The 17,519-nt window shown below is 45.2% G+C and overlaps 1 protein-coding gene across 2 annotated transcripts in view; it reads left to right on the top strand.

Moving 5' to 3' along the window:
* GABRG3 (gamma-aminobutyric acid type A receptor subunit gamma3) overlaps positions 1–17,519 on the top strand; it is a 449,853-nt gene that overhangs the window by 33,881 nt on the left and 398,453 nt on the right. For both annotated transcript variants that reach the window (XM_056124363.1, XM_056124362.1), the window contains exon 3: positions 10,583–10,650. In XM_056124363.1, coding sequence (XP_055980338.1) covers positions 10,583–10,650 — 68 coding nt within the window. The remainder of the gene's footprint in view (positions 1–10,582; positions 10,651–17,519) is intronic.

Raw genomic sequence — 17,519 nt, 5'->3', positions numbered from 1 at the left:
TCTCATCCTGTTTGCGTAGGGCCCAGGTAACTGAGGCGTAGGTTAATGCGGAAAGAACAGTGGAATTGAAGAGATGTGCCCAGAGACAGAGGTTCTTCAACCTCTTAGCTATTTCTTCGATGCTCTTGAAGGCGTTCCAGGCCACTCTCTTCCTCCTGTGCAACTCAGATGCCAGGTCATTCGTCATGTTGACTTCTCGACCTAGGTACACATAACTGTTGCATTCGGAGATGGTCGTTCCATTGAGAGCAAATGGAGCATCAGGAACAAGGCTGTTTCTCATAAACATTCCACACTCACAGTCGAAGTCGGCAAGCATTTGTGCCACTTGGCTAATGTTTGGTGTTATTAGAACAATGTCATCAGCAAAGCGGAAGTGGTGTAGTTGCCGACCATCTATCTTTACTCCCATTCCTTCCCATTCCAGTCAGGGCATGAGGTTCTCAAGGGTGGCACTGAAGAGTTTTGGTGAAACGGTATCACCCTGCCGAACGCCTCTCTTGACATGGATGATTACTTCTTTGTAGAATGGTGAGATCCTGGTAGTGAATCCATAATACAGCTCACGGAGGATCCTGATGTATTGGATTTGAATGCCCTGATTGGCTAGAGCTTCAATGACCGCTTCTGTCTCAACAGAATCAAAGGCCTTCTTTAAATCAATGAACGTTAGACAGAGCGGCATCTTGAACTCTCGAGAAACCTCAATGAGCTTGGTTATCATGTGGATATGGTTGATGGTGCTGAATCCTTGCAGAACCCAGCTTGCTCGCATGGTTGTCCTTCATCTAGTGTTCTGCCAATCCTATTCAGGATGACTTGAGTGAACAGCTTGTAGATGACAGACAATAGGCAGATTGGGCGATAGTTGCCAGTGTCATGGATGTCTCTCTTCTTGTACAGTAGTACAGTCCTGCTGGTTTTCCAGTGGGATGGAACCTTGCATTTAGACAGGTAGCATGTGAAGAGTTGAGCCAGTGTATTGATGAGTACTGACGGCAGGTGCTTCAGATATTCAGGTCTGACCTTATCTGGGCCAGATGCTGTTCGTTTTCTTACCACGAAATGGTGTGTCAGATTTTGGAACGGAGAAAGTTGGGAATGACATATCCATCCTGTGGAATTTGGTATGTGGGCAGGTGGACATGGCTATCAAAGAGATCTGAGTAGAAGTCATTAATAATCTTCTCTATTGCCCTTCTGGAAGATATGATAGATCCATCAGGACGTCGGAGGGCAGTCATCTTGGTCTTGTAGTTGGAGAAGGACAGGTGGGCATTATGAATGCTTTTCCCAGCTTCTGCTGCATCTACCAGTACTTCTGCCCATCTCTCTTTGAGGTCTTCCTTGATCACATCTCTGCACTGCTTTGTGAGGTTGGACGTTTGTTTGTGGTTGCCTGAGGCATGCACCAAACCACTTTGGCAAATAAGCAAAAGAGTTTTCGAAGACAGTCATCTTTTTGTGGTTATCTCTCTTGGTGTTCTTCGCACAATCATGGAGGTGCTGAACCAGTTGATCGTATTCCTCATCAATGTTGTCAACAACGGCATCTTCCCATGTTGCAGCATTAGTGCCAAAGAGCTCCCAGTTGGTGATCATTCTGGGAGTTCTCTTCTTAAACTTTGCAGCCCTTTCTCCCCGCTCTGTGAAGTAGAATTTTGCACAAAAGAGACGGCGGTCCAATCCCGTTTGGAATTTTGGAACAACAGTGACATTGGTCAGGCAAAACCGTCAATTGAATATGATGTGGTCTATTTTGTTGTGGAACCATCCACCGGGAGACTCCCAGGTCCAATGTTTAGATTCGGCATTCTGGAACTGTGAGTTACCATGGATCGTCTTGGTCGATATGATGAACTCAGTCTCTCACCCTGTTCATTCCATTCTAGGTCATGGGTCCTGATGTGAAGTTCTTTGGCTGATCTTTTCGGTCCTATCTTGGCATTTAAATCACTGACAATGATCTTGTAGAAGGTGTGGTCTTCTTTATAGAACTTCTCCAGCTCCATGTAGAACTTCTCAATTTCTCCTTCATCATAATTGGATGTTGGTGCATAGACAACGAAGATAGAAACTGCCGGCAGTGAGCCACATCTATTCAAGTGCTTGCCCTTTTACTCAAATTCTTTTATCTATACCCCTATGAGTTCAAAGTGTGTGTGCACAATGCATGCATTTGTGGCCAAGAGCCGCCTCCCCAGCAGAGGAACAGAGAGATGGGGGAACCACAAACTAATGGTCAAAATGGCCCATTTAATGCATAACTGATAGCAGATATATAGCATATCTGAGAGGTTAGAGATATAGGAATGCACATAGGTGTGATTGATCATTTACAGAGGTAAAGTGTTTTGGCAGAGGCAATTCTCTTGGGAGATTAACTCAAGGAGACTGTCTCCCAGGGGCATCTCTTTGCTTTTCTTTCTCTTTGGTTATACATATTAAACAATTAAATTTACTTCTTATTAATACATGCAGTTATTTGAATAAACACAATAAGATATGTAGACTTCAAAACTTAGTTCTCTGGGCTCTGAGGGCAAGTAAGGCTTTTATTGTAAATCCCAGACTAACACCTCGGGCTGGATCAGCTTGTCCTTCCCCATGGGGGTTCTGTCTCTTAAGTCATAACTGGTTGCATCAAGACCATGCTTTTATACTTTCTAGACTGTCACATTTTAATGCCTAGGTAGCTTTGTTGCTTGCCCTGTCCATCTCAGTCCCATTGTGAACCTCCCTTTTGGGGGGTTAGGAACTACGGCAACTGAAGCCTGAGTCAAGTAATTATGATGGATGCCCAGGAGTGTGTGTGTGTGTGTGTGTGTGTGTGTATGTACATATATATATATATATATATATATATATATATTTCAGAGTCAATGCCCATATATTAGGAGCAAAGTGTTAATGGTCTTTCTGTGTTTAAGCAAATAACATTGCTCTTGACAAAATATTAAAAGGCTTTAGGGGAAATAGAAAAGCAAATACAAAGTCCAGAATCACCAGAAGTTTTGACTTAAAGTAATCAAGACTGACTTGAGGAATGTAATAAGAAGAGTAAAGCACAAAAGAAAGGTTGAAGATATGTAAGAGCAGTGTAAGCTTCTCTAGGGGAGGAAAAGGGGCAATTCACTGATGAAGCCTAAAACACTTAGGTTAATATTCAACACCACTCACCTTTATAACTTAATATCCTCCAAGTTGAGAATATAATTTGAAAACATATCTATTGCAATGACATATATGAATTTTTATATCCTTCAGAATCAGAGTATTTGCATTTCAAGAAGACTCTGGGGTGATGCTTTGAAATGATAATGATGGTAGGGATATGGTGATGTTGATAGTAAATCTATGCAGAAGTGATCCCCATAATCATCTCAGCCCTTGTTACCAAAGTAGATGTGTCTGCTCTGGCGAAATTACAGAATCTTGGGAAAATTTTATCTTTTGTCCATTGTCCTAATTTTCTGTATATATAATAGTATTATTACTATTAAATAAAAGGTGTTTATGGGGGCAGAGCCATAGTATAGCAGGTAAGGCATTTGCCTGGCTCATGATGTTCAATCCCCAGCATCCCATTTGGGTCCCTGAGCACCACCAGGAGTGTGGAGCCAGGAGTAAATCCTGAGCATCACTGAATGTGGCCCAGCAAACCCCCAAATGAAATTTTTATAAAAGATGCTTTTTGCAATGTCATTAGCACATGGTTAATGGTCAGATAGTTCAGGGGTGAAGACACATGTCTTGCAATTCATTGCATGTGTGAGACTTCAGTTTGTTCCTTGGCACCAAATTCCCTTGAGCATTGCTGGGTTCAGCCATAGAACTCCCCAAGAACTGCCAGGTAACTCTGGTGGTCGCTGGGCAGAGAACTGAAGCATCACTAACCACATCCTATTCCTCTCATTGAACCATCAAACCTGGTTGGCAGAAAGTTGGCAGAGATTAGCCGGAGGGCCCCTGATCACTGCTTGGGAGCCGTGCCTCCCCTCACCCCCAATATCCATCATATTTTTTCCATGAGTATCAGCAGCAGAAGGGGAGGCAGTGCTGAGAGGAAGCCAGTGATGGAATGAGGCATCTCCGAGTAGGGGCAGCAAGATGGAGGGACAGACAATACAGGATCCCCTGCCCCTTGCCCAGAGGCAGGGGGGATGGGAAGGAGGTTCTTGGCTTTTTCATACTGAAATACATATTTTTATTTTACTTTTTATTTCTTTGGCTTTTTGGGTCACACCTGACAATGCTCAAGGGTTACTCCTGGCTCTGCACTCAGGAATTGCTGCTGGCAGTCTCCGGGGACCATATGGGATGCTGGGGATCTAACCCAGGTCAGTTGTGTGCAAGGCAAATGCCCTACCCACTGTACTATCACTCCGGCCCCTGAAATACATATTTTAAAATTTCTCCTTTTTGCATCGTGCACTTGCCCTTCACCCCTTACTCCTCAGATAGCTTTAGTTCTGTATTATCAGTGTCCACTGGTTGTCTCCTCATTCTGTCTGCTCATCAGTTTCCAGCCTTCCTTTGCATGCATAGGTGGCATCATCCAACACTTGTCTTTTTCTCCTTGAATTTAACTTTGCTTCATGTAATTCCTTCAAGCTCCTCCCATCAAGTTGTGAAATGAACGTTCCCCTCTTTTCTAGTTGCACAATATCCCTTTATATAAATGTACACATCTTCTTGATGCAGTCATCTTTCACTGGACACTGGATATTTCTGTATTATAGCTGTGATAGATAATGCTTCAGTAAGCGTTACAGTGGATATAACTTTTTCGGTTGGTGTTTGTATTCTTGGGGTTGTTGGCAACTCTTCCTAGCCTCCTTTTGTTCTTTTTTTTTAGTTTTTATTAGTGAAACATCATGAGGTACAGTTGTAGACTTACAAATTTTTGTGCTTGGGTTTCAGTTATAGAATGATTGAGTACACATCCCTCCACCAGTGCCCATTCTCCACCACCAATAATCACAGTATCCCCCCCCCCCCCCCCGCCCATCTCCCCATCCTGCCCTGCCTCTGTAGCAGGGCATTCCCTTTTGTTCTCTCTCTCCTATTGGGTGCTGTGGTTTGCAAAAGAGGATTTGAGTGGCAATCATGTTCGGTCGATAGTCTACTTTCAGCATGCATCTCCCATCCTGGGAAGATCCTCCCAACACCCTTTATTTGGTGCTCCCTTCTCTATCTGAGCTGCCTTTTCCCCTAGCATGTGTAGCTGGCCTCCAAGCCATGGAGGAAACATCCTGGTACTTATCTGGCTATTCTTGGGTGTTAGTCTCCTATTTTGTTACTTTATGTTCTCCAGATGAATGCAATCTTTCTATGTCTGTCCCTCTCTTTCTGACTCATTTCACTTAGCATGATGCTTTCCATGTAGTACCACTTGTATGTAAATTTCTTGACTTCATCTTTTCTAACAGCTACATAGTACTCCATCGTGTAAATGTACAAACGTTTCTTTAACCAGTCATCTGTTCTCACGTACTCAGGTTTTTTCCAGACTCTGGGTATTGTAAACGGTGCTGCAATGAACAAACAAGTGCAGAAACACCTTTGATTATTTTTTTTTGAAGAGTCTGAGGACATTAGGTGTAATTATTTGATGAAAGGATGTTCTTGACTTTGAGACTTTATTTAGCTTTCATGCTTAATGTGAGCTGGTGTTCCTTTTTCTGATTGTTAGCTGATACTTCAATAGTGCTGTCTCTATATTTAGACTCTTCATGAAAAAAGCAGAAATATAAGTCATCTTTGTGACTTGTCATTATCAGTAATATTGGAGGCAAGATTTTGGTGTGCTTTTCTGAGTCTCTAGGACCCTCACATTTTGTAACTAGCAATGGCCTCCCATTCATTTCCCTGCACTGATGCTGTCTGGGATCAGCTCATCACCCATGAGAATGTCACCAGTACAGCAAGAGGCTAAGAAACATCAGGGTGTCAGAACCAGTGAGCAGTGCATGCTCAGAGTTGTCTGCACTTGGCACAGTCACCGTTCTGTGATGTCTTGGTTCCTCCTCTGTTTTGTAGCCTGGCATCTTGGCCTTTAACCAGCAGCCCAGTCCCCGACCTGCCATGCCGAAGTCCCCATCCTGCAGTCGCTCACTGGCACCCGACCCGCCTCTTGATTTTGATTGCCCATTCTTTTGATTTCTGGTCGTCATATTGTCTGTTTACCAATCGATACAAACAGCTCTCTGGCTCTCCCCTCAGCTCCTTCCTCTCCCAGGGATGTGATAGAATATCTGGTGCAACAAATCCCTGTTTTCCAGAACATTTCTCGTTCAGAAGAACTTCTATCCATTCCATCCCATTTGATTCTTTGGGTCAGCCTGTCGTGATCATCAGGGCATGAGGATATTTAGACATTATTTTTCCCCCTGCTTCAGTTTGCAATCTCACATGACTGTTTAATCTTAGTTCAAGTAAATATTAAGATCAAAGACAATTTGCAGGGGCTGGAGACCTAGTACAGGACTTAAGGCACTTGCTTGCATCCTCCAACTGGGGTTCTGTCCTCGGCACCACTTATGGGCTCTAGAACACCACTAAGAGTGATCCCACCCAAAAGGAGAGAGAGAACAAAAGGGAATGCCCTGCCACAGAGGCAGGGGTGGGATGGAGGGATGGAGGGTGGGAGGGATACTGGGATCAGTGGTGGTGGAGAATTGGCACTGGTGGAGGGATGGGTACCCAATCATTGTATAACTGAAACTCAAGCACAAAAATTTGTAAGTCTACAATTATACCTCATGGTATTTCACTAATAAAAATAAAAAAAACAAAGAGTGATTCCAGAGCCCACAGCCAGGAATAGCCCTTGAGTGCTACTGGGTATGACCCAAGCCCCCCACCCTAAACCCAATGGTTTCCAGGAGTAGCTAATGTGCTTTATTTTAAGGGCACTGTCTTGGAGCCAGGTGCTATGGAATGGGTGACATACAAACCCTGCTCTCCATGACCAGTCCTTCTTTAAAAATTTTTTTAATTGAATCACCATAAGATAGTTACAAAGGTTTCATGATTGAGTTTCAGTCATACAATGATTGAACACTCATCTCTCCACCATTGAGCATTTTCACAACCAATGTCCACAATATCTCTCCCACCACCCCCACAACACCCCCTGCCTCTGCGATAGGCACCTTTCTCCTTACTCTCTCTTCTTTGGGGTATTATGGTTTCCAATACAGATACTGAGAGGCCATTGTGTTTGGTCCCTAGCATACTTTTGGCACACATCTCCCATTCTGAGTCATCCTTCCAACCATAATTGACTTAGTGGTCCCTTCTCCATCACAAATGCCTTCTCCTTCAGCACATGGCACAGCCTTCCAAACCACAGAGCGATCCTTCAGCCAGTCCTTCTTACGGGGGAAGTGATAGGCTGCTTGAACATGGAACACCTTTATATTTGTCTCCATTTGTACCATCTTTTAATTTTTTTTGTTTTGGGGGCCATACTTATAAGTGTTCAGGGTTTCTGGCTCTGTTCTCTGGTATCCATTTCTGGCATGGTTTACCCTCCCTATGGGGTCCCAGGGCTCAAACACTGGTTTGTCAGGTGCAAGGTACCTTACGTGCTGTACTATTATTCTCTTCCCATCTTCAATTGTATTTTCAGCCCAGTCTTGTGGTTTTGTGCAGGTATTTTAGTTATTTCGCAAAATGTATTTTCAGATTTTAAAATACTGTTTTTATTTTTTAAAAAAAATTAGTAGTGCTTTCTTTAATTTTTCTTTTCAGACATTATATCATTATTATAAAGGGATGTGGCAAAGTGCTTCGTTTGTTGATTTTCTATTCTCTAACTTGACTGAAATCATTGATTAGTTCCAAGTTAATTTTTTTGTTTACTCTTTGGGGTTTTATTTAAAGAAGTTGAGACCATCAGAAAATAAATAACAATTTTTTCTTTCCAATTTAGATCCTTTCATTTCTTTGTGTTGCTTGATTGTTCTAGTGAGGACTTCTCGTACCATGTAGAACGGGATTGGCAAGAGTGATGAATGCTTTGTTCCTAATATTAGAGAAAACACTTTCTATTTTCCTCCATTGATTACAGTGTTAGCCATAGGCTTTCAAGAGTCTTTGAATTATGAACCTGGACGTGCCCGTGGCCTGCAGCTAATCTGTTTCCTGGGTAGCTCTGTCCAAGCTGCTTTTCTAAACACTCCTTTCACTTTAGCACGAGTGCTTAGGCTACCATTTGTTTCAGACAGTAAAATTAGAGCCAGAGAGAAAGTGAAGGGGTAGAGATGCAGGCCTTGCATGCAGCCAACTCTAGTTCCATCCCTCATTAACTGAGCACCCTGGGGCCAGCCCTGATTTCAGGTACCCTGGGGACTAAGGAACATAGCGTCCTTGGTTCCTTACATTGGATTGCGAACTCTGTTGGCTCAGAATGGTTTGAGGGGGTCCTCAGGACCCCCTGAGCATAACTTGGGAGCCTCCCCCACACAAAGAAAGCTCTTGTATACATGCTCTTGTATACATATATTACACACACACACACACACATATATATGTATGTGTGTGTGTGTGTGTGTGTGTGTGTGTGTGTGTGTGTGTAATTCTCACCTCTTGAAAACTTGCAGGATTGCACTTAGAGCTCATTTGGTATTTCCTCTCTCAAGTGGCTAACGAATCAAGTCTGAGGTTCTTTCTTCCTACTTAATGAGATTTAAAGCTCTGGAAGTGTAAATTCCAATAAACTCCATGGAACCACCAGAATAGTCTCTTGCAACAACAAGGTTTTCAGCTCACTGACTTGACAAGCTTCCGTGTGGCATCAGCCAAGGTTCTGCAGTGTTTGCACACAGCCCTTGCAGAATCTAATTAAGCCAAAGAAAGATGCTCTTGCGGTCCGTAGAAGGCTTAGTTGGAAACGCAGACTGTCCCCTTTGTGAAGCCCAAGCACTGTCTACACAGCACCGGGGTGTTTTCCCAAATGCTAGCCGCTAACTCTAGGGAGCCACCACAGCTTGATGTTCCTGATGTTGTCAGGAGAATTGGCTCTGGTTTGCAATCACTGTTTCGTTTTCACAGGGGGCTGGAGAATGCCGACTGCGCAGTGGAACCAGTGCCTGGGCTCAGAGCTGCAATGTTGGTTCACTGTATAGGGCACAGACATGCAGCATGAGTGACCCATTGCCGAGCACTGCTGAGGGAGGAGTGGGGCAGTTGCCGCTGATGCAGACATTCACGGTTCTAGAGAAACAGCCCACGACCTGCAGTCTTGTTTCTGTGCCTTCTAAGCAGAAATGGGCTGACAATGTTTTGTTTGGGGGCCATACTATGCAATGCCCAGGACTTACTCCTGGCTCTGTTCTCAAGGAGCATCCTGGTGGGTCTCAGAGAACCAGATGGGAGGCTGGGCATGGAACCATGGAACCCTGGATGGACCGTGTGCAAGACAAGTAGCCCTGATATCAGTGACTGAGTTCTAGTCAAATGGATAGCCTCTTCTTTCCAGAGCACTTCAACCTGAGACCTGGACTCACCTGGCAACCCGCCCATGGGCCTCCTGCACACCATCACTATCCCTGAGAAAGAAAACGAGCCTCAGGTCTCCCCAGTTCCTCTAATGGCAGGAATTTCTATTCTTGGAGTTGAAACAGTTGGAGCCAGAGAGCAAGTACAGGGCTAAGGAGTTTGTCTTGCATGAGACTTATCCAAGTTTGATCCCCAGCATTACCTATGATCCCCCAAACAGGTCAGGAGTGACCCTTGAGCACCGAGCCAGGAGTTAACCCTGAGCACTACTGGGTGGGACCCCAAAACTATAAAAAAAACATTTTGTTTATTGATTTTCTATCCTCTAACTTGACTGAAATAACTGATTAGTTCCAAGTTAATTCTTTTGTTTACTCTTTGGGGCTTTCTTGAAAAAAGATGAGACCATCAGGAAATAAATGACAATTCTTTCTTTCTTTCCAATTTAGATCCCTTTTATTTCTTTGTGTTGTCTTGCTAACGTGCTGTTTTTGAGCTTAGAAGATTTAAAGCCTGTGACAAATATCTGTATCTGTCCTTAAGCTGTAATAATAACAGGAAATCATGCTTCTTATTCTTCTTTGGCAGACATGCTCCCTATTATCTGCTCAGCTGAACTCTCTCTCAGAATGGTAGCTAAGTGACCAGGGGTGAGTGAAGAACTTGAACATCAAACCAAGTTTGATGCTGTTTATCACAAGGATTTGTCTTCCTAGCAGAACTGACATTCAATTGCTTACACGATTTCTTCAATTTTATCTTTCTGTCTTTCCCATATAGTCACTTGGGATCATATTGCAAAGTCCCATGTCCCAGCAGAATACCAGTGTCTAAATGTCCTGTTTGCCTATTAAACAAGGAAAAACCACCCATTCCTTGAGAATTAGAGACCACCCAAATAGGTAGGGCTAAGATCGAAAGTACAAGGCGAGTTCCAAAGAAAAAACCACCTCTTTGCTACATGCACTGGAAGTGCTGGTTCACGAATAATTTGGAGACCAAGAGTGAGTTGCCCTCGTTCTCTTGCTGGCACAAGGTATTAACATAAACGTATGTTTTCATTCTTTCTCCACAGTAAAACCCACTGTGATTGATGTTGACATCTATGTGAACAGCATTGGGCCCGTCTCGTCAATTAACATGGTAAGAAGCTGGTTTTCGATCTTTCCTTGGGCTCTTGCTTATGATCGCCTTGTGGGTTCCTGCTCGAGGCTTGTCAGGCAGGTAGAGACCTCACCATTGTCTTCTTTTCCCGTTATTTAAATATGGAAGGTGGTAAAAATCAAGATGCAGAGTCGAGTTTCTAGTGATGGCACTGGTGAGGATTTGAACCAAACCCTCAGGCTTGCTGTGCACAGATGCAGACATGACACTGTCTGCCATTCCATAGGTGTTGGGATACCTGACTCAGCTCCTCCTAGGAAATAATCTTAGTGCTCACCTTTGCACTTCCATTTTATCCCCGAAGACCCGAGAGCCACACCATCTGTGTCTCATGACTTGAAAGAAACCCGTTTCTTCTTCTGCTGTCTTGCTTTGGAGTTCTGACAACCAATAAATAGCCTTTTGGTCACAGGAAAAAAGGCATGGGGTGAAAGTCATGTTGTGTTCCAGTTGGGTTGTGCTAGAGACTTAGGAGAAAATGAGCTCCGGAAGAAAGAGATTGTTTGCTCCCTGAGTGATGGCCTTGGCTCATGCTTTATGCTTGGCTGTGAGTGCTTATTGCTGGAATGTGCCACTGAGAGGGGCTCAGGTGAGGGGCCGTGAGTGAATGCCTCCACTGTAGGGCAGGCCCCTGCAGTCACCTCACTTTGGGGTGTCTGGACTACTGGTGCTGGAGGCTTTTCTGCAGCCCTAGTGCCCTCTGGCTCCTGGACCTGGGAGTTGTGTGGGCAGATGCTGGTCTGCACATGCATGGTCATGTGTTGTGCATGCAGGTGACCCCCCACCCCACCAAAGCAGGAACAAATGCAGAAGCATTTCTTTTTATTGACAGATTAAAAGTTCTCTCTTTCTCTCTTTGGTTAGTGGGCCTCACCCATGGTGCTCAGGGCTTACTCCTAGTTCTGTGCTCAGGGGTCAAGCCTAGTGGTGCTTGGGATACAAACGGGGTTGTCCTTATCCTCACTCTGATCTCTCCAACCCCAACTGTGTATCTTTTCTCTGCCCATACCAAGGTTTCATGGATGGAAAAAAATCACCTTTATGGGTGGCTCATGTTTTAAAACAATGTAAAAGTAAGATAAAACTAGCCAGCCAGGAGGTGAAATGGATCAAATAGAATTGGCTTCATCCAACTTAAGGACTGTAAAGGCAATAGCAGTTCCCCTCCCTGACAGTTCTTCAATCTGACCTCATGATAGAATGAGCCCCTAGAAGTCACTTTTGTTCTCTGATTCTGGAGTTTTATTTCCTGATGTTGTTTTGTAAAATCTTACTCAACACCTGTAGATCTACCTGAATATAACTGAAACACACTGGAATACATAGCTACAGTCTGTTTTGCTATAGGTGCTCACATTTGTATGGGGGAGGGGAGGTCCCATCACTCTATCACCATAAGATTTCTTGTATGGAGTATCAGCTCTCCTGGGAATTGTAAGCTGCAGAGGAGGTAGAGTGAGTGGCCATGGCAAGTTTTTTGCTGTGGATCCGTCCTCCTAAACCTGTGAGTTCTGTCTCCCCTATTCCTCCTTCCAGTGTCTCTGCTTCTTACATCTATATGGTTATTACTAAAGACACCATTCCAAGCATTTTCTCTGTTAAATAAACAAGAAATTGCATTTTTCTTTTTCTTTTTCTTTTTGGCTCGTGTCCAGTGATGCTCAGGGGTTTACTGGCTCTGCACTCAGGAATTACTTCTGGTGGTGCTCTGGGATGCTGGGGATTGAATCTGAATCAGCTGCATGCAAGGCAAACGCCCTCCCACTGCACTATTCTCCAGCCCTGTATTTCTTATATTGTTCAACCCTTGTCTCTACCTTGTTCATCCTGAAGGAGAATTTTCTTTTTCTAGTGATCGAGAAGATTGGAAGCACTTTAGGGACTGCAGAAGAATCTTGTTTCCCACCCAGTTTTAGTCATGGGCTGTGTTTGTCACTGTGAGGCTGTCTTTGCCATTGTAGGTATCTGAGCACGTACAGTTCTGCTGAGCAACTGTGTGTGCTGGCTTCAAGAGCGGAGAGGCCGCAGCCAATGGAACTTGGAAGTTTGTTTCTAAGAATATAGGAAAGGAGCAAAAGGAACAAAAGGAACCTAGGTATACTCCCTCTATTTGCTCTCACCCCAATCTCCTTGATCTATGAGTGAGAGTTAAGAGGGAGCCCTTGGCCTCTTAGCTGTCTTGAGAAAGCAGAGTATCTTTTGGGGTGGGGTTGGGAGGGGGAGTGAAGTGGCAGGCTGTAGCCCCAACACTGGTCAAGAGGGAATGTGCCACAGCACTGGGAGCAGTACAGCTCTAACCGGGAGTGTGAGATGCAGAGGACAGGGTGGAGTCTAGTGTTACATGGCTTGTCTTTCAAAAAACACGGATTAGTAGGTTTTGTTGTTATGATGGTTTCTTTTGGTCCAGTTTTATCGCCTTGCAATCAGCATGTCACATTATACGTGTTTAAAGAGTGTAAGATGGAAAAAAAAAAAAATAAAGAGTGTAAGATGGTAATTGGAATTAGACACGTGTTGAGAAATGAAGCCTGCCTTAAGGTAAGTGAATGCATCTACCCCTTCACTAAGTTCCTGTGTTCAGAATTTTTAAGATCAGGTTGCTGGGGTGATAGTACACCGGCAGGGCAAGTATTTGTCTTGCTCTGATGCACTTTGCTCAGCCCAGTGGCTGCCAGTCCTTTCCCTGAAACAGCGAACTGCAGAATTTCATCCCTTCTTTTTCAAAAAGCTTTATTTAAACACTGTGGTTTATAAAGTTGTTCGTAATACAGTTGTTTCAGACATTCCAACCCCAACCCCACCACCAGTGTGACCATCCCTCCACCATTGTCTCAGTTTCCCAACCAACTCCTTGGGAGGTACAAAATGATTTAATTTATATTGCTTGTTACAATGAAATGATAAATGGAATTGTAAAATAACAGTTTGGTGAAAGAAAGTTCATAAAACTGTTTGGCCTCACAATGGGGTCGTTAAAGTCATTGTCTGAGGGTCTGCTAAGCCGGTGCTGGTTGAGCCTTCTATGTTACTGCTTTTGCTTACCGAGCTTAGTCGGATTCTGTGCTACTTTCCCACTGAATTCGCTGTGTTCCTTCTGGGCTGTCAGTATTGTGGAATTGGGGGTGTCACACAGCTGCATACGTGGCCACACACGGTCCAGGAGCTCCAAGATCTATTTGAGAGTTTTGTCGTTTGGGCATCTCTTAGGAGATTAATTGTGAAGCAGCGGAGTTGGGCCCTTGTATGGCAGTGGCTGTCAGTTGTGGGTGTGGCCACTGGGACTTGGCAGCGTGGGGACCCCGGGTGCCCCAGAGTCTTCGCCCTTAAGATCAGTGTTGCTGTGAGTCTCAGCTGCAGCGTGGCTTGCATCTCTTCTGAGATTAGTCCTGAGCTGTCCCCGTGGTGGCAGCTGTGGGTGTGGCTGCTGGGCTTCATCTCTTCCTGTGGCTGATGCAGTTTCCTGCCAGGGCTACAGCTTCTTCATTCAATTATTGCACTTGGTGGTGGTGGTGGGGGTACTCCAGATCTTGGCTACTCTGAGTAGTAGGACAGTGAGCAGAGGAATGCAAGTGTCCTTTGGAATTAATGTTTGGGAGCTCCTGAGATAGATGCCAACTAGTGGGATCTCTGGGTGAACTGGAATTTGTATTGTATTGCATTTTTGTTCCATTGAGAAGTCCCCATGCTAGGGATTGTACCAGGTGACAGTCTTGGTGCCCCCTCCCCACACATGTCCAGCCTTGCCCTTCAACATCACCACCCACAACATGCTCAGAAATGTTGCCCCGGGATGGGGAAGACAGGTGGATATCTAGATGAGCCTGGGCTGGGGGACCTGCCAGTCCACCACCATTGCCTGAGCAACATTCTCGGTGGCCCCCAGTTGTCTATAGGACCCTGACTCCTCACAGGGGGCTGCCTACTACTTTCCTTTGTCCATGATTTAAAATCCTGCTAAGCATAGAAGTAGGATGAAACTCAAGGCTGTACTCTGGGGCAGCTCTGGTGGGCTTGGTTCCCTTATGTAGAACACATAATTCCAAGTCACAGATAGGCAAGGGAAACAAGAGTACAAGCATGCCTGGAGTGCTAGAGAGAGAAAAACGTATGTGGGTGGGCTTTGTGCACCCCCGCCCTGGGACACCATCCTTGCATTTTTATAAGCCAAGAGGCACAAAGGGGAAATTAGATTTTATAATACCAAAGAGGCTCTTCCCGAACTTCCTCCCCACAGTTAATTTTCCCGGTGATTTGCAATCACTCACCTTTTGTTTCTTGACTCTCCTCATGTCCCCATCCTTCTCTTGCATAACACCCACATCTAAAGATAGACTCATCCTGGGAAGCTGGTGAGGAAATGAAAATGAATTGGAGCTCTCGAAGGAAGGGATGAAATGCGGCTTGCCCCCACCTGGGATTTCAGAGGTCTCAAGGAGTGATCTGGAGAGAGGCGTGTGAGGAGGGAAGCAATTTGGATTCAAGAATATGGAAGGAATAGGGATGGCATCCCAAAGCCCACTTCCAGGCCTTCTCCCGGAATCCTCTGACCTCTCATGGGAGCTGGCCTGTCTGTGATGAACAGAAGGATGAGAAGACTTCCAGGATTTCCATGCATTTCAGTCCTTCCAGTCTTCCCATGCATTTCAAGCCATATTTGCTGTCTGGAAGCTTTCTTATCAGTCTTGGTCACACTTTCCTGTTCTCTCTCCCCTTTGCAGTGCTCCTGTGGGTTTTGGTGGGGCTGGGATGGGCTCAGACACTTGCCTTGCATCCCACTGATCCCATCACAGAGTGCGGTCCCCCAAGCACCACCAGGGGTCACTTCTGAGCACAGGGTTAGGAGTAGGTCCCTGGGCCCCATTGGCAATGGGTCCAGATAAATTACTAAGTCTGCCTCATGTTAACCTTAGAAAAATTGAAATCCTGGGTTGTGTATCTTCCGAGCTTTTGTAACCCATGTCACAAAAGCATCTGCTATGCTGCTTCTCCCAAGCCCTCCTGTGGTTTGGTAGACATTCTCCCCTGTGCATCCAACTCTGAATGGGGCACCCTAACCTGACCAGTCCAGTCCAGTCAGTGAGTTCTCTACACTCATCCTCCACCCTTTAAAAACAAGAAAACCTACCTCCTTTAAGAGAACAGAGTTCATTGCTAGGGGGATTTCCAACAGGTAGAGTTGGGAGCAGCTGATGGTCTTTGATCTTCATTTCCTGGCCTTTGTTCCTGCTGGAGGGGGCTCCAGCCTTCTCTTGGTGCCGGCTGCAGTTCTTCATTCCTATGTCCACAAGTTGGTCCTGGCAGCCTTCGGGTCCATGGATTTCACCACCTCCCAAGAATTCATTGGTGGAGGGAGGGGCTTTTTCCCTCTGCCTGTCTGCTTCTGACCCAGATGCAAGCATTGCACTTGATAGAGGCGCTGGAGTGGGGAATCGAGGTTCCACTCTCACAGTCACTGACCACACCTTGGCCAGTGACTCAGTAAGTATTTATAATACTCAGTAAGTATTCCGTGCCCCCCACTCCCCCCAAATCCCACTAACTGTTGTATTTCCATTATTCTGCGCCTACTACCTCTAGTCAAAGTAAAACTGTTCTATTGTTTCATTTGAGGCAAAACTACAAACTGCTTCATTTGAGGGGTCACCTCCTTCTCTCCTCCCCATCCCCTCCCCCAAGGGATGGGAGCCAGAGTCTAGGATCCTGGCATGCCCACAGGCAGTGTCCCAGTCCTGCTCCTTTCTCATGGGGGCTTCCTCTGTCCCTGTATGGTCCCTGTCCCCATACAGCCTCAGGCCCTCCTGGGCTGGACTCCAAGCTCTGCCCCACGTGGTGCATCACCTGCATTTTCCCAGTCTTTGCTTTCCCGCTATGTGAGGATGGGAGCTCAGCTTTCCCTGTCTCTCCCCAGCATCCCCATGGGCAAACCTTTGGAATTGCCCTGTGCTGGAGATTTCTACTCCTGCTGTGGGAGGCATGGATGTTTTGCCATCTGGAAACAGATGCCTACTTGGAAAATTTGATTTCAGTCTGAACAGTCAGAGAATATCCACTAGGCTCAGGTCTTCTGGCCGCCTTCTTTGGCGTAAAGAATATAATCAGGCCTGTTTGTGGCCTCTCTGTGCTGAGAGTGAGGGGATGTTTGGAGCCAAACCACACCCCAACAAAACCTACCGTAGCTGTATCAAGGTGTCTTCTTTTATTTTTTTTCACTTTATTGAAACACCATAGTTTACAGAGTTATTTGTGATGATTTTTTCCAGGCATTGAGTATTCTAACCTCAACCCCACCACAGCTATCACCTTCCGTCCACATTGTCTCCATTTCCCCAGCTCCCCTCAAGTCTGCCCCCATAGAAGGCACAAATAATTTTATTTTATATTGCTTATTACCACTAATTGGCTAACAAAATGATAAAAAATATTTCTGTAGAATAATATTCGTGAAAATTGTTGTATCTCATCAAGGGGCTAATAAGTGCTTGTCTGAGGACCTGCTAAACTATTGGTGCCGGTTCAGCCTTCTGTGTTCATGTCTGTGTTAGTTGAGGCCGGTAGGCTTCTACGTTACATTCCCATCCAAACTTGTGTCTCCTACTGGGATGTCAGTGTTGCAGAGTTTGGAGATGAACCCAGAGTTTCCTTTTAGCCATTTTGGGGGCCATGCCCAACTGTGCTCTCACTGGCTCAGCACTCAGTCATCACTCCTGGTCATGTTGTGGGACCCTGCAATGCTGGGATCAAACTGCATGCCAAGTTCATGATCCAGCCCATGGAAATGGATTGCCATCCCAGGGCTCCCTTTATTATGTGATGAGGCACATTCCCCTCCGGGTGCTCATGGTTACTTG

Source organism: Sorex fumeus, unplaced genomic scaffold (assembly GCF_029834395.1).
Source record: "Sorex fumeus unplaced genomic scaffold, SorFum_2.1 ptg000051l, whole genome shotgun sequence".
NCBI lineage: Eukaryota > Metazoa > Chordata > Mammalia > Eulipotyphla > Soricidae > Sorex > Sorex fumeus.
The sequence above is the reverse complement of the archived record's forward strand: the minus strand, read 5'-3'. Positions and strand labels throughout refer to the sequence as shown.